The sequence below is a fragment of the Danio aesculapii genome, chromosome 15 (assembly GCF_903798145.1).
Source record: "Danio aesculapii chromosome 15, fDanAes4.1, whole genome shotgun sequence".
NCBI classification, from domain to species: domain Eukaryota; kingdom Metazoa; phylum Chordata; class Actinopteri; order Cypriniformes; family Danionidae; genus Danio; species Danio aesculapii.
Genome location: NC_079449.1, coordinates 30261625 through 30282857, shown reverse-complemented (window position 1 = coordinate 30282857; position 21233 = coordinate 30261625). Strand labels below are relative to the sequence as shown.

At 35.8% G+C, this 21233-nt stretch overlaps 2 protein-coding genes across 3 annotated transcripts in view; one reads left to right on the top strand and one right to left on the bottom strand.

Moving 5' to 3' along the window:
• Window positions 1-12921, top strand: part of dixdc1a (DIX domain containing 1a) — a 35173-nt gene extending 22252 nt beyond the window's left edge. The window contains exons 7-15 of one of the 2 annotated variants that reach the window (XM_056473230.1): window positions 787-891; window positions 1018-1071; window positions 1221-1310; window positions 3044-3115; window positions 3195-3356; window positions 7231-7297; window positions 8105-8213; window positions 8297-8405; window positions 12127-12921. In XM_056473230.1, coding sequence (XP_056329205.1) covers window positions 787-891; window positions 1018-1071; window positions 1221-1310; window positions 3044-3115; window positions 3195-3356; window positions 7231-7297; window positions 8105-8213; window positions 8297-8405; window positions 12127-12210 — 852 coding nt within the window. In that variant the 3' untranslated portion in view covers window positions 12211-12921. The remainder of the gene's footprint in view (window positions 1-786; window positions 892-1017; window positions 1072-1220; window positions 1311-3043; window positions 3116-3194; window positions 3357-7230; window positions 7298-8104; window positions 8214-8296; window positions 8406-12126) is intronic. The other variant, XM_056473231.1, reaches the window with a different exon arrangement.
• Window positions 12922-14408: 1487 nt separating this feature from the next.
• pih1d2 (PIH1 domain containing 2) lies at window positions 14409-20651 on the bottom strand. Its single transcript, XM_056474207.1, has 5 exons — window positions 20366-20651; window positions 18706-18829; window positions 17463-17711; window positions 14821-15095; window positions 14409-14606 (listed from the first exon to the last, which is right to left on the bottom strand). Exons 1-5 carry the CDS (start codon window positions 20549-20551, stop codon window positions 14472-14474), a joined length of 969 nt encoding a protein of 322 aa, XP_056330182.1. The 5' UTR covers window positions 20552-20651; the 3' UTR covers window positions 14409-14471.
• Between the last annotated feature and the right edge of the window lie 582 nt (window positions 20652-21233).

Sequence of the window (21233 nt, the reverse complement as noted above, 5' to 3'; positions counted from 1 at the left end):
ATTATATTATATTATATTATATTATATTATATTATATTATATCATATCATATCATTTTATATTATATCATATCATATCATATTATATCATATCATTTTATATTATATTATATTATATTATATTATATTATATTATATTATATTATATTATATTATATTATATCATGTCATATTATATCATATCATTTTATATTATATTATATTATATTATTTTATATTATATTATATTATATTATATTATATTACATTATATTACATTATATTATATTATATTATATTATATTATATTATATTATATTATATTATATCATATCATATCATATCATTTTATATTATATTATATTATATTATATCATATCATATCATATCATTTTATATTATATTATATTACATTATATTATATTACATTATATTATATTATATTATATTATATTATATTATATTATATTATATCATATCATATCATATCATTTTATATTATATTATATTACATTATATTATATTACATTATATTATATTATATTATATCATATCATATCATATCATTTTATATTATATTACATTATATTATATTACATTATATTATATTATATTATATTATATTATATTATATTACATTATATTATATTATATTATATTATATTATATTATATTATATTATATTATATTATATTATATCACTTTATTAAGACATTTTGATTTCAACATTAGCTTTTTGCAGTTTGCACCAGGTTTTTGGCCATTTGGCATAATTAAGGTTTGTTCCTGTGTCCATCTGTCTACCCAGGATGCCTTGCAGCAGAGAATGTCTGTGCAGGAGGATTCAGTGCTGCAGCTCAAACAAGAGCTGCTCAGATCCAGCATGACCAGAGAGGAGCTCGAGGGACAGAACGTGAGTTTGAGATCAACACAAATACAATGAATCAAAATCTAACTGCATTTCACTCTTCTCTATACGTCTGTCAGATATATAATCAGATATATATTTCCAAACTTTTCTTTTCTTCTTCTTCTTCAGGTGGAACTAGAAAGAAAGCTGAGTGAAAGGAACAGATTGCTGAGCGAATACAAAGTAGGAGAATTCCTCCTTGAATATGCTCAGTGCTAGAAACCTGTTTAAAGTTGCTTAGTCATCCTTACTGTTTTTGGTTATTAGAAATGTTGGTTTTCTGCGGCTTTTGTAGTGTTTTGGTCACAAATCAATGGCTTGTGTCTTTGTAGAAAGAACTCGGGCAGAAAGACAGACTTCTTCAGCAACAGCAAGCAAAACTGGATGATGCACTGCGCAGAATCAGTGAAAGCTATCACAGGGTAACTGAATAAACCACTATAGCACAAAATGAGCCACAGTCTAACATTGTGTATAATAAACCGAAGTCCATTCCAAGTCTATTCACGGAGCGGCTTTATTTACAACACCTTCAGGCAGTTCATTTAATGGGGAAATCCTGAAATCTCAAAAACTGCTCACTGAACTCGCAATTAAATGACATATTTCGAATCAGCAACAAAATCGGAGTGACCTGTCCTATTCTTGTTGCTGCTTAAAGGGGGATGTTCACCCCATAATTAAAATGTACCCACTATTTAAGAAGTTCCAAACATTTCTGGGCTTTTTTCTTCTGTTGAACACAAATTAAGTTTTCTTTTTGAAGAAGCAGAAAGATGGAAAACTATAACCATTGACTTCCATCGTAAAAACAACAAATACTATGAAAGTCAATGGTTACAGTCTTCCAACATTTTCCAAACTTCATAACTTCATTGGTGTTTACCAGAACAAAGAAATACATAAAGATTTGAAACAAGTAAAGAGTGAGTAAATGCTAAAAGAATTTTCATTTTGGTGTGACCATCCCCAAGCACTATTAGGTCTAAAACATGTTATTTGCAGTTTGCTCCAGCTACTGTGTGTGCAAAGATTGGAATGACACCAATCTTCTTTAATGACCATTTCAATGGTAACCAGAGGACGCATTTAAGAAAAGAGACAGAACCCTGACCAAAGACTGGAAGGACATGATGGGATGTAAAAGTGGTGCTATTTCTGCTGTATTCCTTTATTAATCAGGGGTCGCAACAACAGAATGAACCACCAACTTATCCAGGATATGTTTTACGCAGCGGATGCCCTCCTGCTGCAAGCCATCACTAGGAAACACCTATACACTCTCATTCACACACACACACACACTATTGACAATTTAGCTTACCCAATTCACCTATACCACATGTCTTAGGACTTGAGGAAACTGGAGCACCCAGAGGAAACCCTCGCAAACATGGGAGAACATGCAAACTCCACACAGAAATGCCAACTGACCCAGCTGAGGCTCGAACCAGTGACCTTCTTGCTGTGAGGTGACAGCGCTACCCACTGTCAAAATCAATAAATTTAAATAGTAGTCGCCAAACGACACTCCCCTAAGGAATGGCTATAAAGACGACTAGGCTACTAGAAGGCAGGGCTTTATTCACTGCTGTGGCAATACTGGACTCTGCACTTTCCTCCACTCATAGTAATGCGAGTGAACTGTCTGTAGCACAGCTGTCAAAGCCAGTTCTTGGTGGGTCGCAGCTCTGCACAGTTTAGCTTCAAACCTAATTAAACACACCTGATCAAACTAATTAAGTCCTTCAGGCTTGTTTGAAACCTACAGGCAAGTGTGTTAAAGCAGATTCGGAACTAAACTGTGCAGAGATGCAGCCCTCTAGGAACTGGCTTTGACACCTGTGGTCTATAGCAGTGCTGCTCAACCCTGTACCTGGAGATCGACCTTCCTGCAAAGTTCAGCTCCAACCCTGATCAAACACACCTGAACCAATTAATTAGGACCTGAACAGCACTTGAGAATTACAGGCAGGTGTGTTTGATATGGGTTGCTACTGAAATCTGCAGGAAGGTCGATCTCTAGTAACAGGGTTGGTCACGCCTGGTCTATAGTCTTTGGTATAAACCTTTTGTAGCTCTCATTTATTCCACCAGAGGGCGCCATTAAATGTATTTAGCCTCAACACTGTTAACTCAACACTGTTTGCTTCAGTTGTCAGGCTGTGAGAACAATGGCTACAGTCACATGATGGACACGTCATCGGCTGTGTTCCAACACAGAATAGTGAGTCGTGTCATTTTTCATTTCATTTTAAGTATTTTCTCTCAGTGTGTGTGATGTTATTTGACTCTGTGTTTGTCAGGGGGATGAGCTGCAGTTGGTGCGAGATGCTCTACGCAGCCTGAGAGACAGTTTCAGTGGTCACGACCCACAGCATCACACACTGGACACACTGGAGCAGGGGGTGGCCAGTCTGGTGGACCGCCTTCACACCACAGACACCAAAAAAAGACCAGAGAGAAAGGCCAGTTACCTTTATCTTTGTCTAATTCATTCATCTTTCTTTGGCTTAATCCCTTATTTATCAGAGGTCGCCACAGTGGAATGAACCACCAACTATTCCAGCATATGTTTTTTTGCAGCAGATGCCCTTCCAGCAACAACCCAGTGCAACCCATACACACTCGTTCACACACACACACGCTCATACACTACAGCTAATTTAGTTAATCCAATTCACCTATAGCGCATGCCTTGGGTTGTGGGGGAAACCAGAGCACCCAAAGGAAACCCACACAAACACGGGGAGAACATGCAAACTCTACACAGAAATGCCAACTGGCCCAGCCAGGACTCAAAAGTGACAGTGCTAACCACTGAGCCACCGTGCCACCTTTGTCCTATATTCTGGATTATATAATGGCTCGTTTCCACTGACCGGTAGGTACGGTTTGGTTCGGTTTGGTACGGGTCACCTTTATCAGGCTTGCGTTTCCACTAACAAGGGTACCGTTTCAGTCGACGTCATTCTCGCCGGAGGAAATGTCTACAATAAAGCTGTATGGGTCACTTAAATATCATATGAAAAGCACTTCTCACAACACAGATGCTTCATACACATAAATGCTTGTGTAGAAATGTTTATTACTAACTTTTCAATGAACATAAGTTGATTATAACTGCAGATCAATGATAGTGCGAAACAGCCTACTGTAACGTCTGATTATATTAAATAACTAAATAAATGAACATATATAAACACATACAGCCCCTAGCAGTCTCCGAAATGTTACCAACTACAGAAGAAATACACACAGCAGACATTTTCGTCCGTATTTAGGTTCAAAACAATACAAATTATAGTCTAGTCAGTGAAAACCTCTCATCTGTGTCTGTAATCTTCCGCAGCACACGTAGCCTCTGTTAGACAGTAATTCCGTCAATCTGAGTTCATAATAGTCCAAAATGTGAAGATAATAAGTTAGTTATACATGGCATTTTGTTCATGTTTGCTGAAATAATGTGCTCCTTTTTTTCCGGCTTCTCCTTTGTTTCTTCAGGATCGGGTTTTAAAAGCACATCAGTAATCAAGCGCAGGTTATTATCATCAGCTCAAGAAGTTTGTTATTTCAGATATAATGTTAGAGACGAGCGCGAACGCTAGCAAGAAAGCGAAACCGCTCGCGTCTCAGACTGCCTCGTAAAAAACTACGGGGCACAGGGTAAATCTGCTCTTCTTCTTGGCTTTGTGGCTGTTTATCAAGACGACGACAAGGTTTGTTTGAGCCCAGGTCGACCATGGCACGTTATTATATGTATAAATAATTCCGCTGTAATGTTTCGGCTCGTCGGCTGTGTATTTCAAACATGGCGGGTTTTTTGTTTTCATTCTGGCTTGTTGCGTAAGCGAATGACGTATCTCTGTAAACCAATAGCGTTCAGCTGCGCGTCTAGCTCCGCCTTTTGGTACCCTTTCTCGTCTTTGGTACCCTTTCGAAAGGGTGCCGAAAAAGTGGTACGGTACGTTCGGTTCGGTACGCTTTTTGACAGTGGAAACGGCTATAAAAGCGTACCAAACCAAACCGAACCGTACCGTACCACTCAGTGGAAACGGGCCATAATATATTGAGCGCACTGAGAATTCAAAGCTGACTTTAACCAAAGAGCATAGTATCACCAAGAGGCGACACTCTAGTGCGATTTGGGAAACAGCCACTAGATGAAGCGGTGGCCATTTTGGAACGAAAATTCCAGTAGAACACTAGCATATTATCTGTTATTACAAGTGTGTAAAATAAACTATTAAAAGTGCTGATGATTGTGATAGTAAGTGTTGTATTGTCGTCTTTCAGGTTGTATCTCAGCTTTAATGCGCTTTTTAAATAAATAAATAAAAAAACAAAGCAGCTGCTTGCCATCGTGACAGCAATAAGATCCAATGGACAGCCGACCGCTTTCACTCCTAATTGGCGGAATGCTGGGCTGTTCTAAGTCATTCTAAGCTCTTTTCTTTAACCAAAAACTATAGAATACACAAGACGTGTCACTCGTATACTTTTGAATGGGGAAAAGTGTAACTGTCAATATGGCCAAAGAGCTTAGAATGACCAAGAGGCGACACTCAATAGAACGTTCCATTGCAACAGCAGCGTCCAGCAACAGCCCCGGATTCCACCATTTTGAAGTGAAAGCGGCCGGCTGTCCATTGGATCTTATTGCTGTCGCGATGGCAAGCAGCTGCTTTGTTTTTATTTATTTATTTAAAAAGCGCATTAAAGCTGAGATACAACCCGAAAGATGACAATTCAACACTTACTATCAATCATCAGCACTTTTAATAGTTTATTTTACAGACTTATAATATGCTGTTGTTCTATTGGAATTTTTATTCTAAAATGGCCGTTGCGCCATCTAGTGGCTGTTTTCCAAATTGCACTAGAGTTTACCTCTTGGTGATTCTATGCTCTTTGATATGGTGAATGAAGCCCTGCCTTAGGTACAGGAGCCAATCAGCTATCGCTGTATGGTGAATAAAGCCCGCCTTCTAGTACAGTAGCCAATCAGCGATCGCTATAGAATGACAGTTCTCTGGGAGGGGCTCAGACCAGATGTGAGTTTCTGCAGATTTTGTGTGATACAAACATTTAGAAATGAACCTAAAGACACAGATGTTGTTTAATTTTATTGGTTATTCATAATATGAAATGTAATCGTAAACTTGGCAACTAGTTTTGAAGAATTTGATGTTTCCCCATTCAAACAGAATGCCCGAGCATACTGCCCAAGAAGCGTTTCAAAGTTGGCCGCCAAGTTAAAGTAGAATTACATCATGAAATGTGTGGACCACGAGGGTTTTGGGTGCAAGTTGGTATTGCGACTAATTAAATGATTGAAGCTTCAAGCAAAGGATGGCTGCAGGGGACCAAAAAATGTGTTCTTTAACACAGACATCATATTTCATGTCACACATTACACATGCACAAAAAATCATGGGAGTGATCAAAGTCAAACAGTAGTGGCCATTGGTGTCCATCAGTTCATTCCAATGAGCACTTTGGTTTGGAACGACATGGAGGCAATGTTTTTTCACACTTCACCATACCCATTACAGGTGGATTTATTTCTAACTTCAACAAGATTCTGAAGTGTGCATCCAATGGACACTACACTATCCCATGATGAAATGCAAGAGAATGCATGAATGCGATGCCACTGACACCAGTAGGTCACGTGATAATGACTAATGGCGGATGTAGTATGTCCAAATTCCATTCGTACTATATAAAACATACGTTTCTAACAATCGTGTAGTAAATTCAAATTCAAATGTAGTACCTACTTGAGTAGTAGGTGATAGCCAGCCATAGACTTTCAGAAGTGACAACAAGAACCAACCAATCAGCTTTACACTTAGTATGGAATATACATATATCAATACACAATACTGAATATACACATATTGTGGTAGATTAACAACAACAGATGCCATGGGAACATGAGCTCAGAAGCTTGAAATTGGTGAAAGAACGCATTTTGTTGAAGATGCGTTGTTTCAGGCATGATATGTGAAAGGCATTTAAGTGTAACAAACACATGCATAAACAGCTTGTTGAAACAAACTGCAAAGATTTGATTAAAAATGCAATATAATAAATCAAATATTAATAAAAATTAAGTGTGTTATTTGGTTTGTTGGTTTTAAAGAGAACATACTGTAGGCAATTGTGCTAAAAATGTCAGAAATATGTCAAATTGATCCAAGATCAGGTAAAAACAACTGAAAATATACTGAAGCACTAAAAACAGTCCTTTGTTTACTGAAATCTGTAACTTTTTGATCATAAATCACTATAATGTTCTATATGCCATATCCACTTAAACTGTTTATCCCACCACAGGGTTCAACAAGGTCACCTGGAAGAAAAGCCAATCACACAGATCGAGAGTCATGGCCATCATCCTCTAGTAGGTCACTTCAGTTCTATTCTGCTAGACATTCATGTATGCTTCCCACTTCTTTTTTTAGCAATGAATTGTTTTGTTATAACCATTCAAGCCATTTGTGTTAAAAGCAATAATCTATACTGAATAAAAAATTGGTAAACTCATAATGCACTGCGTTTATATAGCTCTTTCATTTAAAGTGCTCTTCTTTTAATTTTTTTTAACCACCACCATGGGCAGCATCCACCTGAAAGACCAGACCAAAGCCCTTTTGCACCAAAATGCACACACCACACCAGAAAATTGGTGGAGAGGAGACAGAGTGATGCCAGTTAGTACTACAGATAGTACTACAGGCCATGATGGACATAGGCCATTGGTCAAATATGGCCAGGATGTGAGGCATACACCCTTTTTCTTTTAAAAGAACATCCTGGTATTTTTAATGACCGGAGAGTCGAGGCCTCGGTTTAAATTATCATCCAAAGGACTGTGCTCACTGACTGTCTAGTGTCCCTATCAATGTACTGGGGTACTGGATCGGCACCCCTTGTTAGCCTCACTAGCACTTCTTCCAGCATCAACATAGTTTTCCCATGTGGTCTCCCGTCCAGGTACTGACCAGGATCAACCCTGCTTACAGTAGCTTCAGTAGTCAACCACATAGAGCAGCAGAGTGATAGTTCAGATCTATTTGTGAAACAGTTCAACCAATTTACTGAAATGAATCAAGTCAAAACAACAGCTTGCTCACATATTAGCGCGCAAGTTTAAATAAAAAAGCCATTATATTATATTCCGCTAAATACATGTTTTGTTTGTTACCAGAGATCGCTCATTCTCACAGTAGCCCTGTTCTCAGTGCAGCAGCCTCAACCAAAGTACTCTACTACACAGATCGCTCTCTCACACCCTTCCTGGTCAACATCCCTAAAAGGTAAGGCAAGAACGACATCATAGCATCATCTTATAGAGACAATTCAAAGTCGTATGATCTAGATCTGATGTTTCTATTGGTAGGCTGGGGGACGTTACTCTCCAGGACTTCAAGGCGGCTGTGGATCGACATGGCAGTTTTAGATATCACTTCAAATCTCTGGATCCAGAGTTCGGAACGGTGAAAGAAGAGGTGAAACAATCACAACCAATAAGAAACAATACAATATTACAAAGATAGCATGTGAACATGGTATATATGGTTCAGTTGGTACCAAAAAAATAAATCAAAAGGTTATGATCCACACTCATTGAGTAATTGCGTTATATATTTTTTATTCTTTGGGAAATAGAACCACAAACATTTCAGCTCAATGCCTTCCTCAGTGTGTTGATGTTTGTGGTTATACTTCCAGAAGAATGTGAAATAAAAATATAATGAAATTACTCAATGAGTGAGGATCATGACCTTTTGAGTTATTCTGTTTATAAGAGATCAATTATAAAACCCCAAAATCAAACAATGCAGGAGCACAGTGCATACTTTACTATTAAACCAAAGAAAAAAATAAAATGATGCATTTAGCCCTGATTCACTTAGCATTCACACTATCCTTCATAAGATCAAACCAAAAAATACACAACTAAAATATTTAGGAAATATACACTAACCAGCCACTTTATTCGTAGTACCGCGTTGGACCACCTTTTGCCTTCAGAACTGCCTTAATTCTTTGTGGCATAGATTCAACAAGGTACTGGAAAAATTCCTCAGAGATTTTGGTCCATATTGTTACGCACCGTCTAGGGATGGTGCACAACATGAGAGACAAGACAATGAAAATGAAGATTTACTGGGGTTTGAATTCGGGAGCTGACAAGGCTAAAATAACAAACAAAAATTCCTTTATGTTAAATCTCTAACTTACCTGATCAAAAGTAAAAGAAAAGAAAGTACAATTCACTACCCTAACTACCTAATACAAAACAGGTCAAAAAGGTTTTACAAAGAAAACGGCGTCAAACTCCTTACTATCCCAATATATATATACTATTTACAAACTACTTACAAAACAGGCAACCATATTTAAAGGACAATCCAAAAATCAATGTCAGCAGGCGACAAAGGTCAAACAAGCCAGTGGAACAAAGTATAAACAAAACAAACACTAAAACAAAAAGTACTCACAAATCTCAATAGAATCTCAGTAGTCACACACAACAAAAATACTCACAAATCTCAATAGAATCTCAGGAGTCACACACAACAAAAATACTCACAAATCTCAATATTCAGACTTAACACATTCAAAAACTCCTATACCACATACAAAAGTATGAACAAACACAAAGTAAGTGACCAAAAACAAGATGGCTGCCAAGGAAGTAGTGTCATGGCTTTTTGAAACACTGTAGGCTAAACAGGAACAAGCAAGCTGGAAGTGGCCAATTAGATTTGTTCTAAGCAAACCAGAAAAGACAGATGAGACAAGATAAACATAGGGTTGTAACAATATTGACATGATAGCATCACACAGTTGCTGCAGATTTGTCTGCTGCACATCCATAATGTGAATTTACCATTCCACCGCACCCCAAAGGTGCTCGACTGGATTGAGATCTGGTGACTGTGGAGGCCATTTGAGTACAGTGAACTCATTGTCATGTTTAAGTGACCAGTCTGAGACGATTCACACTTTATGACACAAGTGGATATTTGAGTTACTGTTGCCTTCCTATCAGCTCGAACCAGTCTGCCCTTTCTTCTCTGGCATCAACAAGGCTTTTTTTGTCCACAGAACTGCCGCTCACTGGATATTTTCTCTTTTTCAGACCATTCTCTGTAAACCCTAGAAATGGTTGTGCGTGAAAATCCCAGTAGATCATCAGTTTCTGAAATATTCAGACCAGCCCGTCTGCCACCATCAACCATGCGATGCTAAAAGTCACTTAAATCTCCTTTCTTCCCCATTCTGATGCTCGGCTTGAACTGCAGCAGATTGTGTTGACCATGTCTACGTGTCTAAATGCAATGAGTTGCTGCCATGTGATTGGCTGATTAGAAATTTGCATTAACGAACAGTTGGACAGGTGTACCTAATAAAGTGGTAGGTGAGTGTGTGTATATATATATATACAGTGCTCAGCATAAATGAGTACAGTCCCTTTTGAAAAGGAATATTTTTATCCATTTCTCAGTGAATATAGACAATATGTTTTTGGTGCATTAAAACAATGGTGTTTTATTAAACAGTTATATTCCTTCAAATAGGACAGAAAGATAATACATTTGAATTCAAATTAGTTACTGAAAAAGACTAACTACACCATTTCAACTAAATTTTATATTCTTATGGTTCCTTGATTTTTTCCTCTTTATTTTCTTTAACATAATTCATTTGAATGTACTAAATTTTGCACCGTGACCTTAAGCTATTTTGTTAGATTAGGTCCAGTTTTGCCTTCGATACTGACTAATATAATACGCAAATATATTATTGCAAAGCGTCCTATAGAAAATATTAATTTACAATAGAGATCTGTGAGGGGTGTACTCATTTATGCTAAGTGCTGTATATCTCCTATATGAAACCCTATTAAAAATGTGCATGCATATTATGTTAATTCTGCAAGCGGCAACCTCCCGCTCTCCCTCGTGAAGCAAATACGGAAGTAACTGAAACTGCAATTCATTGAAATTCCGCTAGTCCTGGCTCCATAACAGAGCAAATTTCTATTGAGCCCAGTGTTAAAATGGCCAAATTTACAAGGTGTTTACAGCCTGGTACAAAGAACGACGATTTTGGTTCATATAGCTAATATTACCCTTCATGACAACTGTGAGGCGGGTGTATTTTTTTTATAACTCGTCCGTTTCCTTTACATTAGGCTTTTTAAGTCTGCATAATTTAAGGCGTGGACACTTGAGTGACAGCTAGGTCTCGCCGGTCGCTGTCACTTCACCTCAGCTGATTCCGGCTGATTAGCTGCTGAACTCGGCATATGTATCGTATTTTTGTTTTGTTTTGTTTTATGTGGCTTTACACAGTCTGTTGCTTTTTGGAATATTTCTTACAATTATGAGATAATATGGCTTGCTGTGTGCACTTAATTGTGCTCACAAACCATTCACGTGGCCTCCATTCCCAGTGAAATAACAGACTTATACCATCTCTAAAAAATGTATTTGTTTTATTTAAGATTCATCATTTATTTTTTTCTTTAGAGCTGTAATGCACTCCAGAATCTGACAGACTGATATGCTGTAGGCTATAGAACAGTCATCTGAAGCGTTGTCATACAGTGTTCCACCTGGATTTCATAAATAGCCTTGTATTTAATAACACAGACTATATTTGAAGTGTTTGAAAGTAATTCGCATATTCCTCCTGTTGAAAACATCATAAGAACAATGTTTAGCGGCTCAATGTATTACAACAGTGTTTTTAAAAGACTAAACACTTTATTTATATTGTGTACAACCAAGCACATGTGGTCAGAAAAGAAAACGAGTCGCAGGTAATGAAGTATTAAGCATTTCTCCCAAAGAAAAGCCCATCTAAGCAAAATGCTAGCAGGCGTCTGTAGCTCTGTTCACGCTCTGCCTCTTTGCTCTTGTTTGGTATCCCCCGGTCGGTGCGATGACGCACAAACAAAATGGTGAAGGTTGGCCACGCCTACTTGTAGCTTCGTTTGTGCTCTTCAGAAACCTATGGGTGACGTCACGGATACTACATCTATATCTTTTAACCTATGTAATTCTGTCAGAAAAGCTTCTGAAGTAGCCAAATTAGCAGTTTGGTTTGGAAAAGCTTCATACTTATTAATCTGAACTCTAATAATAGAGCAATCGCAGTTCATTTGAATTGAGCACACCCTTAAGGTCTTTCTTTAAACCTTTGGCTGTGCTTCAGGTGTTTCAGGATGATGCTGTTATACCTGGATGGGAAGGGAAGATTGTTGCATGGGTGGAAGAGGACCACGGAGAAGGAAGATAAAGCATGAGGGTTTCGATTCATTCAGAATGTATGTTTTTCCCCACATATACCTCATCCCTGAAAAAACTAAACTCAGAAGCCTTTTACCTGTCCTAACTGTGAACTCACTCACATTTCATAACAGCGGGTAAGTGTGTGTAAAACAGAGTATATGTATTTTAAAGAATGAACGACGACTGAAATGTTAATATAATTCAAATCAGTTTACAGCTAAATACTATTAAAAGGTTTGTCAGTGTGTTGAGGTTTTCCAAAAACTATTTCAACAATGCCATTGTGATTAACCAAGAAAAAAAAGCTTATTTATTTGTGCAGTAAGGAGTAATAAACATGTTGCGTTAGTTGCCAAATTGTGACAAACATACCACAGACTGTGTGCATGTGTTGTCCGTGCCATTTTAAGAGAACGTATCATAAGAAGAATATGCGCACATTCACTGTAATATATTTTTCACAAGAATTTGTCAACATTTCTTGACTACACTTTCAAAATAAGAGGTGGTAAAAGCAGGGACCATTTTGTTTGTATAAATTTGTAACATTTGAACAAGTATTCCTTTTGTATATGATTGTACTTTTCCAATCGAGTTTGCATGTTCATAGTGTTTGGTATCTGTGTTGTAAATGCAAATGCTGTTGACACTTGTCCACCTTTTATTAAAGGCATTCTGTGCACAGGATTATTGGTATATTTAATTGACTAAAATCTCAGTGTTGTGTTGGTGTCATATTGGTTATCTGAGGATTTTTACATTGTTCAAAATTGGATATATGTTATTTATGTTGTTTATTATAGTCAAATTATATTTATTGGTTTTGATTGCACTTGCCGTTATCCTGGAGTCCCTTATTATTTAAATAATTAAAAATGAAACACTTTCAAACCAAATATTCCATACTGTACATGATTATGATTGTTATGCCAAAATTCACTTTAATAAATAAATAAATAAATAAATAAATATATATAAATATATATACACTGACAATAACAAAAATAATAAATAACCCATTTATTTTGGTGCATTCCAACAAAATCACAATAGTACCTTTAAATTAGGACTGAACAATATATTGTTTGAGCATCGATATTGCAATGTGTATATCCGCAACGGTCACATCGCAGGATTTGATTATTTATTAAAATTTAAAGCATAAAGATATTATTAAACATTGTTGTATAAAATTATTTATAGAATGATAATCTTGTTATTTTACCTTTGATTGTTTATTTTTTATTTTTCAATACTGTTACACTCCCAAGAAAACCATGAAGCACTATTTATTTAACTTTTATTTTCGCTCTTTATTTGATTGTGTTTTATTTTTACAGTATAAATGCTTGCAATTTACTATGTCTTGTGTAGAGGTACCGCATAGAAAAAGGCTTGATCCGCTCAGTTAATCTAAATTAATGAAATCTAATTATAGAGCTATTCAAATCATCTGGTGAAATTATTTTAATGTCGCAATATATATATATACACATATATACATACAGTTAAAGTCAGAAATAATAGCCCCCTTTTTACATTTTTTTTTTCTTTTTTAAATATTTCCCAAATGATGTGTAACAGAGCAAGGAAATTTTGACGTTATGTCTGATAATATTTTTTCTTCTGGAGAAAGTATTTTATTTTGACTACAATAAAAGCAGCTTCTATTTTTTAAACACCATTTTAAGGACAAAATTATTAGCCCCTTTAAGCTTTTTTTGCATCTACAGAACAAACCAACATTATACAATAAATTGCCTATACCATATCCTGCCTAGTTAACCTAATTAACCTAGTTAAGCCTTTAAATGTCACTTTAAGCTGTATAGAAGTGTCTTGAAAAATATCTAATAAAATATTATTTACTGTCATCATGACAAAGATAAAATAAAACAGTGATTAGAAATGAGTTATTAAAACTATTATGATTAGAAGTGTGTTGAAAAAAAATCTCCTCTCCGTTAAACAGAAATTAGGGAAAAAAATAAACAGGGGGGCTAATATTTCTGACTTTAACTGTATGTATGTATGTATGTATGTATGTATGTATGTATGTATATCACAGAAAAACTAAATATAGCAATGTCTGATTTTTCCAATATTGTGCAGCTCTACTTTAAATTTAAGATAAAATATAAATGTTGAGAATCCGTGAGTATGATTGCATGATTTATGATCCTTCATACAATAACTGATGGTATATTTCAAAGGCGGATCTACATAGCATTTATTCACAGTATCAGGATAAACAAGAGTGAAAGGTTTTCATACCACAGTCACTGTCACATTAAGAGTCTGTTTCTTCTTATTGAACTTTGCAGTGCACGTCTCCTCCTTGACCAACTCAGGGAACGGTAGAAGAAGATAATAAATGTCTTCAACCTCCAGGAGAATATCATCCTAAATAATAAAAACCATCCCCTTGTTGAGTCCACAACATAAAAAGAGCTCAAGAAATATGCCTAACATACAGCAAGGTCTGTACAAATGTTAAACCAAAGCTATGGACATTTAGATTGTACTGTACTCTGTCAATATAAAATAAAATTACAAACATTAAATATAAAATAAAAACAAATTCATCCCACACAGTTGGTATATCAAAGATACTGACCTCAGAGATCCTGAGCTGGCACTGTGAAACGGATCTCACTCCAGGAAGCTCTACACATAACTGCAGGATTCTAGAAGAGCCACTGCCATCAAAACAAATTGTCAGTTGATGCTTGGGTAGTTGTGGCTGAGGCTGGTCTGACTCTGTGCTTGAGATCAACTCAATGAGGCCTGATCTCGCTGGTTTCCTCTCCTGCTCTATCTTCAGTTGAATAGACGAGTCCTCATCGCTCTCAGTCATCTGTAAGGTGCAGATCTGCTGAAGGAGAGATGGAGCTACACAAATAAAGAGCAGCAGAATCACTCAATATTGCACTGCATGGTTTCCGCTACATTTATTCTTCCATGGCGGGGCGCCCAAATAATATCCAGCTGCAGGCCCGCAGAACCACACACGTTTCAGGCACACACAATCTGGCACTCACAATCTAGGCAAAACATATATGGTTTTGGTGGATGTTAATGTTATTAACGTCTTCTTGAACATCGTCATCGATATATTTTGATATATATGGTTAATAAATATTGTACACAATAAACAATAGTGTTTACTTTATTTCACAAATATCACGATCGAGACGGGCGAATGGGGGGAACGTTGTTTCCGATCGCCATTCAATTATAATAGACTGAACAGACTGTTTTCTATCAGTCATCATAGATGATCAGTCATTATTGTCTGACAGAGTCAATATAGCAGATACTCGTTTGCTGGCCTTGCTGAAGGATCTAAATTAGACAGGTTTCATTTATATAATGGATTCATTTATAATGAAGGAAATGATAGCAAGTTTATATAGGCAATAATACATTTTTATATGTAATAAAAATCTTTTTACATGTAATAAATGTATAACACTATATTAATATTTTACTCAAGCGATTTAATAGTGTGTATTTGCTTAATTTACTAATAACTTTTTCATTAATGATTTCCCACATTAAATACTGTAGTAATTTATAGTAAGCAGTATATTGTTTTTAAACCAAAATTTAGCAATAGAAACAATTGAACTATTAATAATTAATTAATAAAATAATAATATGTATATATGTATATATATATATGTATATATATACAGCTGTGACAGTTTAGTAAAATATAGTCGTTTATAATCAGATAATCAGTTTATAACTATATTATATATTGTTTAAATGATTAACTATAGTAATTCAGTTTAATGTGACACATTATTTTTTCTTTTTATATTTTATAACAAAGTTATTTTAACCAAGTATGATAATATTAAGATCCTAAAATTAGTTTATTACACTTAATCCTACAATTCCGGTCTATTATGTTTTCTTTGTGTATGTGGACACATAAATAAAGTCATAGGTGTCTTTAACCAATTATTTTTATTTACAGAATTTGAGTTCAGAAATTGCAGAGATAGTGCTGTGTGTCATTTGTTTAACCCTTTAAGGTTACGTGCTGACTGGCTGACTGTGACAGGTGCGTGATGCGTGAGGCCAGCAAACACGACATATGGCCGTTTTACTTTATTTCAGGACGCATTAATACCGGAGGCATTCATGAATATTCCTAGCAAATCTAATAAATGTTGGAGACATACTCGTTACATAAACGCACTAAATCGCACCTCAGCAGCGTTTATTTGAAAGCGCACAAGAAGATCTGCAAGTTTTGTGCAAGTTTTGTGCACGAGCAGAGGAAATCGGCGCGCAAGCAAAGAGATCGGCATGCTCGTAGGCTATTACATAAATGCGATCTCGACTTCTAATACTGCGCTCACGACATTTGTCATTGAAATAACGCCACAGGTAGTTGGTAGATCTGTGTAAAAAAGGCCTGCCGCCACAGCTGGAAAAAATCCTCAAAATCACTTCATACAGTATGTTCATAATGAGGTGCTATTAAAATTAGCTATTCAGTTAAAACCTGTATCATACATTCTTACAAATCAAGGTTCTAATAGGATATTTTCTCAGTGATGCCACAGAATAATTATTTTTGGTTTACCAAAGAACAATTTAACAAAATTCATTCAAAAGAACATTTTTATCCACGATAAAGAGACTTTTGTGTATTACAAAGTTTCCATGTATGTTGGAGAGATGATATTTGACTTAAATTAGCATATGAAGATATTATTCTATGATAATTCTATCGCATTAACTCACTATTTCAATAAAGCTTGATAATTTTGAGATAATAACTCCTTATTTTTAAGATATGAACTCATTATTATGACATAACTTATTTTTTCTCAAGATATGTATTAACTTGTTATTTCAAGATATTAACCACTGATCTATATAGAATTATTTTGACATAACTCGTTATTTCACTTGAAAATAGTTGACTTAAATTACCATGTAGTTTCAAAGGTTTATGAGTTCTTTTTTTCCTGATGAATATATATAAAAAGAGGATATTAGGTGGCCATTGCCATCCATCATGAGAACAATACCAAGAAAGCTAAGGTTTCCAACATCGTTCAGTCTTCTTCTGTATTTAGCAAAAGTTTATTCAGACAAGTTTGGAACAAGACAAATGTTTGAGTTTTTTTTATCCCTATAAGGCTCTTCAAAGTACCATACAATCAATGCCAGCACAAAACATTTATAAGTGTGTGATATTCAACCTGTCTCTGAATGTTTAATGTGTGTGGACTTTACCTGGTTCAGATTCTAACCCATTTAAAGTAGATTTGCATGCTTTTGTGGACGTGAGCCGCTGCTTCATATCCCGAATGCTGCCCTTGATTTTATCTTTGCTGAGTTTGTAGCACTGGGACAGAGTCAGGTTGTGCTGTTGCTGGATGAAGTTCAGAGCAAGCAGACAGAGATTCTCTTTCTCCTCTTTGTCTTTTTCTGTTGTCTGCAGAACCTCAGGGTTGAAAGCTGCATCAACAACACTAAATTCCTCTGTAAAACACACACAAGGTCAGATTTTCTCAAGTACAGACTTAAAAATAAACAGTGTATGACTAACTAAAAGCAAACAAACTGATACTTGAACATAAAATCATGAAAATGTGGAACCCCTGGACTGAACAGTGAAACAAAAACTTCATTATTTCGAGATGTTAACTTGTTATTTCCTAATGTCATTTACATTGAGAGTTCATTATTTATTACCTATTCTGCAGTACAGCCAACACAGGGATATATAAAACTACAAACCTTTAAACAACGAAACAAAAAACACTTAAAACGTTTACCTTTTAGTTACAAATAAAATGTTTTGAGGCTCTTAAAATGATAGTTGACAGAATATAAAAACTAAAAATGAATTCACCGTCAAGTTGTTTTAAAACTGTGAGATCCTTCCTATTTTCGAAACATGTTTCAATATTTTGACAGAGTTTCGGATCACACTACATTTCCAGTAAACAACAACTGCAATGGAAGCCAATGGCAATCAAAACTTCATCAACATCCTTTAAAATATCTCTTATGTTTGAAAGTAACAAAACCATACAGCTTTGGAATTATTCATTCATTTTCTTTTCGGCTCAGTCCCTTTTTAATCCAGGGTCGCCACAGTGGAATGAACCGTCAACTTATCCAGCACATGTTTTACGCAGCGGATGCCCTTCCAGCTGCAACCCATCTCTGGGAAACATCCATACACACTCATAAACTACGGACAATTTAGCCTACCCAATTCACCTGTACCGCATGTCTTTGGGCTGTGGGGGAAACCGGAGCATCCATAGGAAACCCACGCAAACGCAGGGAGAACATGCAAACTCCACACAGAAACGCCAACTGACCCAGCCGAGGCTCGAACCAGCGACCTTCTTGCTGTGAGGCGACAGCACTACATACTGCGCCACTGCGTCGACTTTGGAATTACCTGAAGGATAATAAATAAAGTCAGAATTGTTTGTTTTTTATCGAGATTTATTTACTGTACCTTTCTCCTCTGTCAATTTCTCTATTTTTCCTCCACACACAGGAACGGGTTCTCTGTCAGAAGCAGGAGCTGGTACACGTTTCCAGCCGCATATGTTAATGTACAAAATGCCTTCCTTTGGTCCCTGAAAAAGCAACCAAATAAATGTTCCTCAATTACAGACCATACTGATATGGTCCCATAAACATGTAGGTTCAACAGGTGCAGGAGAGGAATAAAAAAAAAAAAAATTGTGGTGAATGTGGAGACCCCAAACAAGTCCCCTCTCGGTCACAGTAACCAATGTAAAAGGGTTGACCAGAACATAGGAACAGACACAAAATGTTTTTTTTTTAATCACTAAAATGACAAATGTTACAGAAAATAGACGTGTCCTGCAAATGTTGAACTTAGCTTAACTTGATTGTTAAATAAGCTTAACTTAGTAAACACACTCTTAGTTCATATTTTTTTAAGACAAAAGTCTTCTAAATACACATACAAACATTATTTTTCAAGAGTTCCCACTTAGATATGCTTGGCGTATAATGCAGGTTTGGCATGCTGTCCCGGGAGAGAACCCTGAGCTCGGAGATATTTGAGCCCAGGGCTCCCGCCCAGTCGATAAGCATATCAGGAGATCTGAGATCAGGTAGGTCTCGAGAGCTCCCCCTTTAAAAAAGGGAGGAAAAGGAGGAGATGGGGTGGAAGGGGGGATTCTTCCAAACGAAGATAGAACAGTAGGGAAAAAATGATCCATTTATAGTAGACTAGGATCACTCTGATTGGATTATTACTGATTACAGATGAGTGGCCAGACGAGCTCAATCATATCACGTGCTCCTCTCGAAATTAGTTTATGAAACTTCACTTAGAGATGACCTGATATAATATGGGATATTAATAAAACCTTTTTTTGAAAATGTATCAAAATGTACGCGCGATTCTAGAATCATCCACGTATCAAATGAAACAACAAGACAGCTGAGCAATTCCATGCAAATGTCAACCTTGCCATGAAAAAAATTACGTTTTCACCAAAATATCAAAACCATTTCTATGTTTTTTTTGTGTAAGCAATTATTTTAAAGTACTAGAAATACTCAAAAATGTATCTGTCAATGTTTTTAAACAATTTTTATTTATTTATTTTAATTATTTTAATTATTTGATTTGCCAACGTCACATCCATAACACAGAGGTGTCACATCCATAACAAAGCTTTTCCAAATGCAAAAATATTAAATAAAATCTAATCAATCATGTTTATTCTATAGCGAGTCAACTCTTATCATGTTGATCAGCATTCTTTTTTTGAGATTGTGCAGTTTAATTGACAGAATTTCTACAAAGTATGTTGTACAGTATATACTGCAATCTCGCAGACTTTTTGGTCACATGCATTACGCGTTTATTTTCCTCATTTAAAGTATAAAACATGTTTACATATTGACATTTTTCTGATCCCTTAACTCTGGATAGTTGTTCTGGAAAATATAAACAGATGTTGCAATGTAATGTTAACTTATACTTTCAATGTGAATTTGTTTTGAGTTTTTACTGCAAATGTCACATCCATAACGCTGGAATTGCTCAGCTGCGTTTGTGTCGTATTGGTTTATCTCTGTGATATCAATAATGAAAGAGTTTAGTTAAGTAACGTTAGAGGTTAAAGGTTTACCAGTATGGCAGCTCGGATGCAGGTGTGCGGCTGCGGCGGTGAGTGAAACTCTGCTCCCTCCCGCATCTGGCGCTGAATGAAGCTCCTGTACTCCTCCGGGTTATTCTCACACATGTCATCTAGCATCGACCAAAACTGATTGACCTGCTGCAGAGCTGCCTTACTATCGTAGCCATGGATTGCCATGATTACTGAGTATCAACACTGCTAACAACTAGCTACAAGAAGAGCGAGTTAAATATCCTTTGAGTGAACTCAGGATACTTTGTTACAAAAAAAGAACTGTTCAACAAATACAATATTAAGTATGATATGGTTAGCAGAACAGTTAAAAAAATCTTATAATGTATTATTTTGTTAAAAATAAGACGACCAGTCGCAGACTATGTCCCAGACAAGCTAATACTTGGACTCACGGGTTACCATGGAAACTCTGTAACAATTGTACTGTTTCAAGTCTTCCGGTAGATGACGGTGTTTAGTCAAAATAAAAGCCAAATTAAGTGTGATCTAAAATGTCCAGTGCGCTGAGAATATTAACAAGTTCTAAATGATAACTGCCATTTTCATCGATACACTTTAGTCAAAGATGTTTAGTTCCCCAAATATGATCATTCTAAAGTCTTTTTTTGATTAAAGACTTTTTTAAAGACTACATTATATGTAAATAAATATATTAGGCTATTCAATATTACTTGGAAAAAGTTTATTTTTTTATATTTTTACACTTCTATACCTTTATTACTAATTTAAATGACATTTGTATGCATTTATGGAATGTATTCTTTCATAATTTTATTATTTAAACGTTCTTTTATAATATTTTAAATAATTGCAAATAAATTAAATATTATTTATTAATTACTTA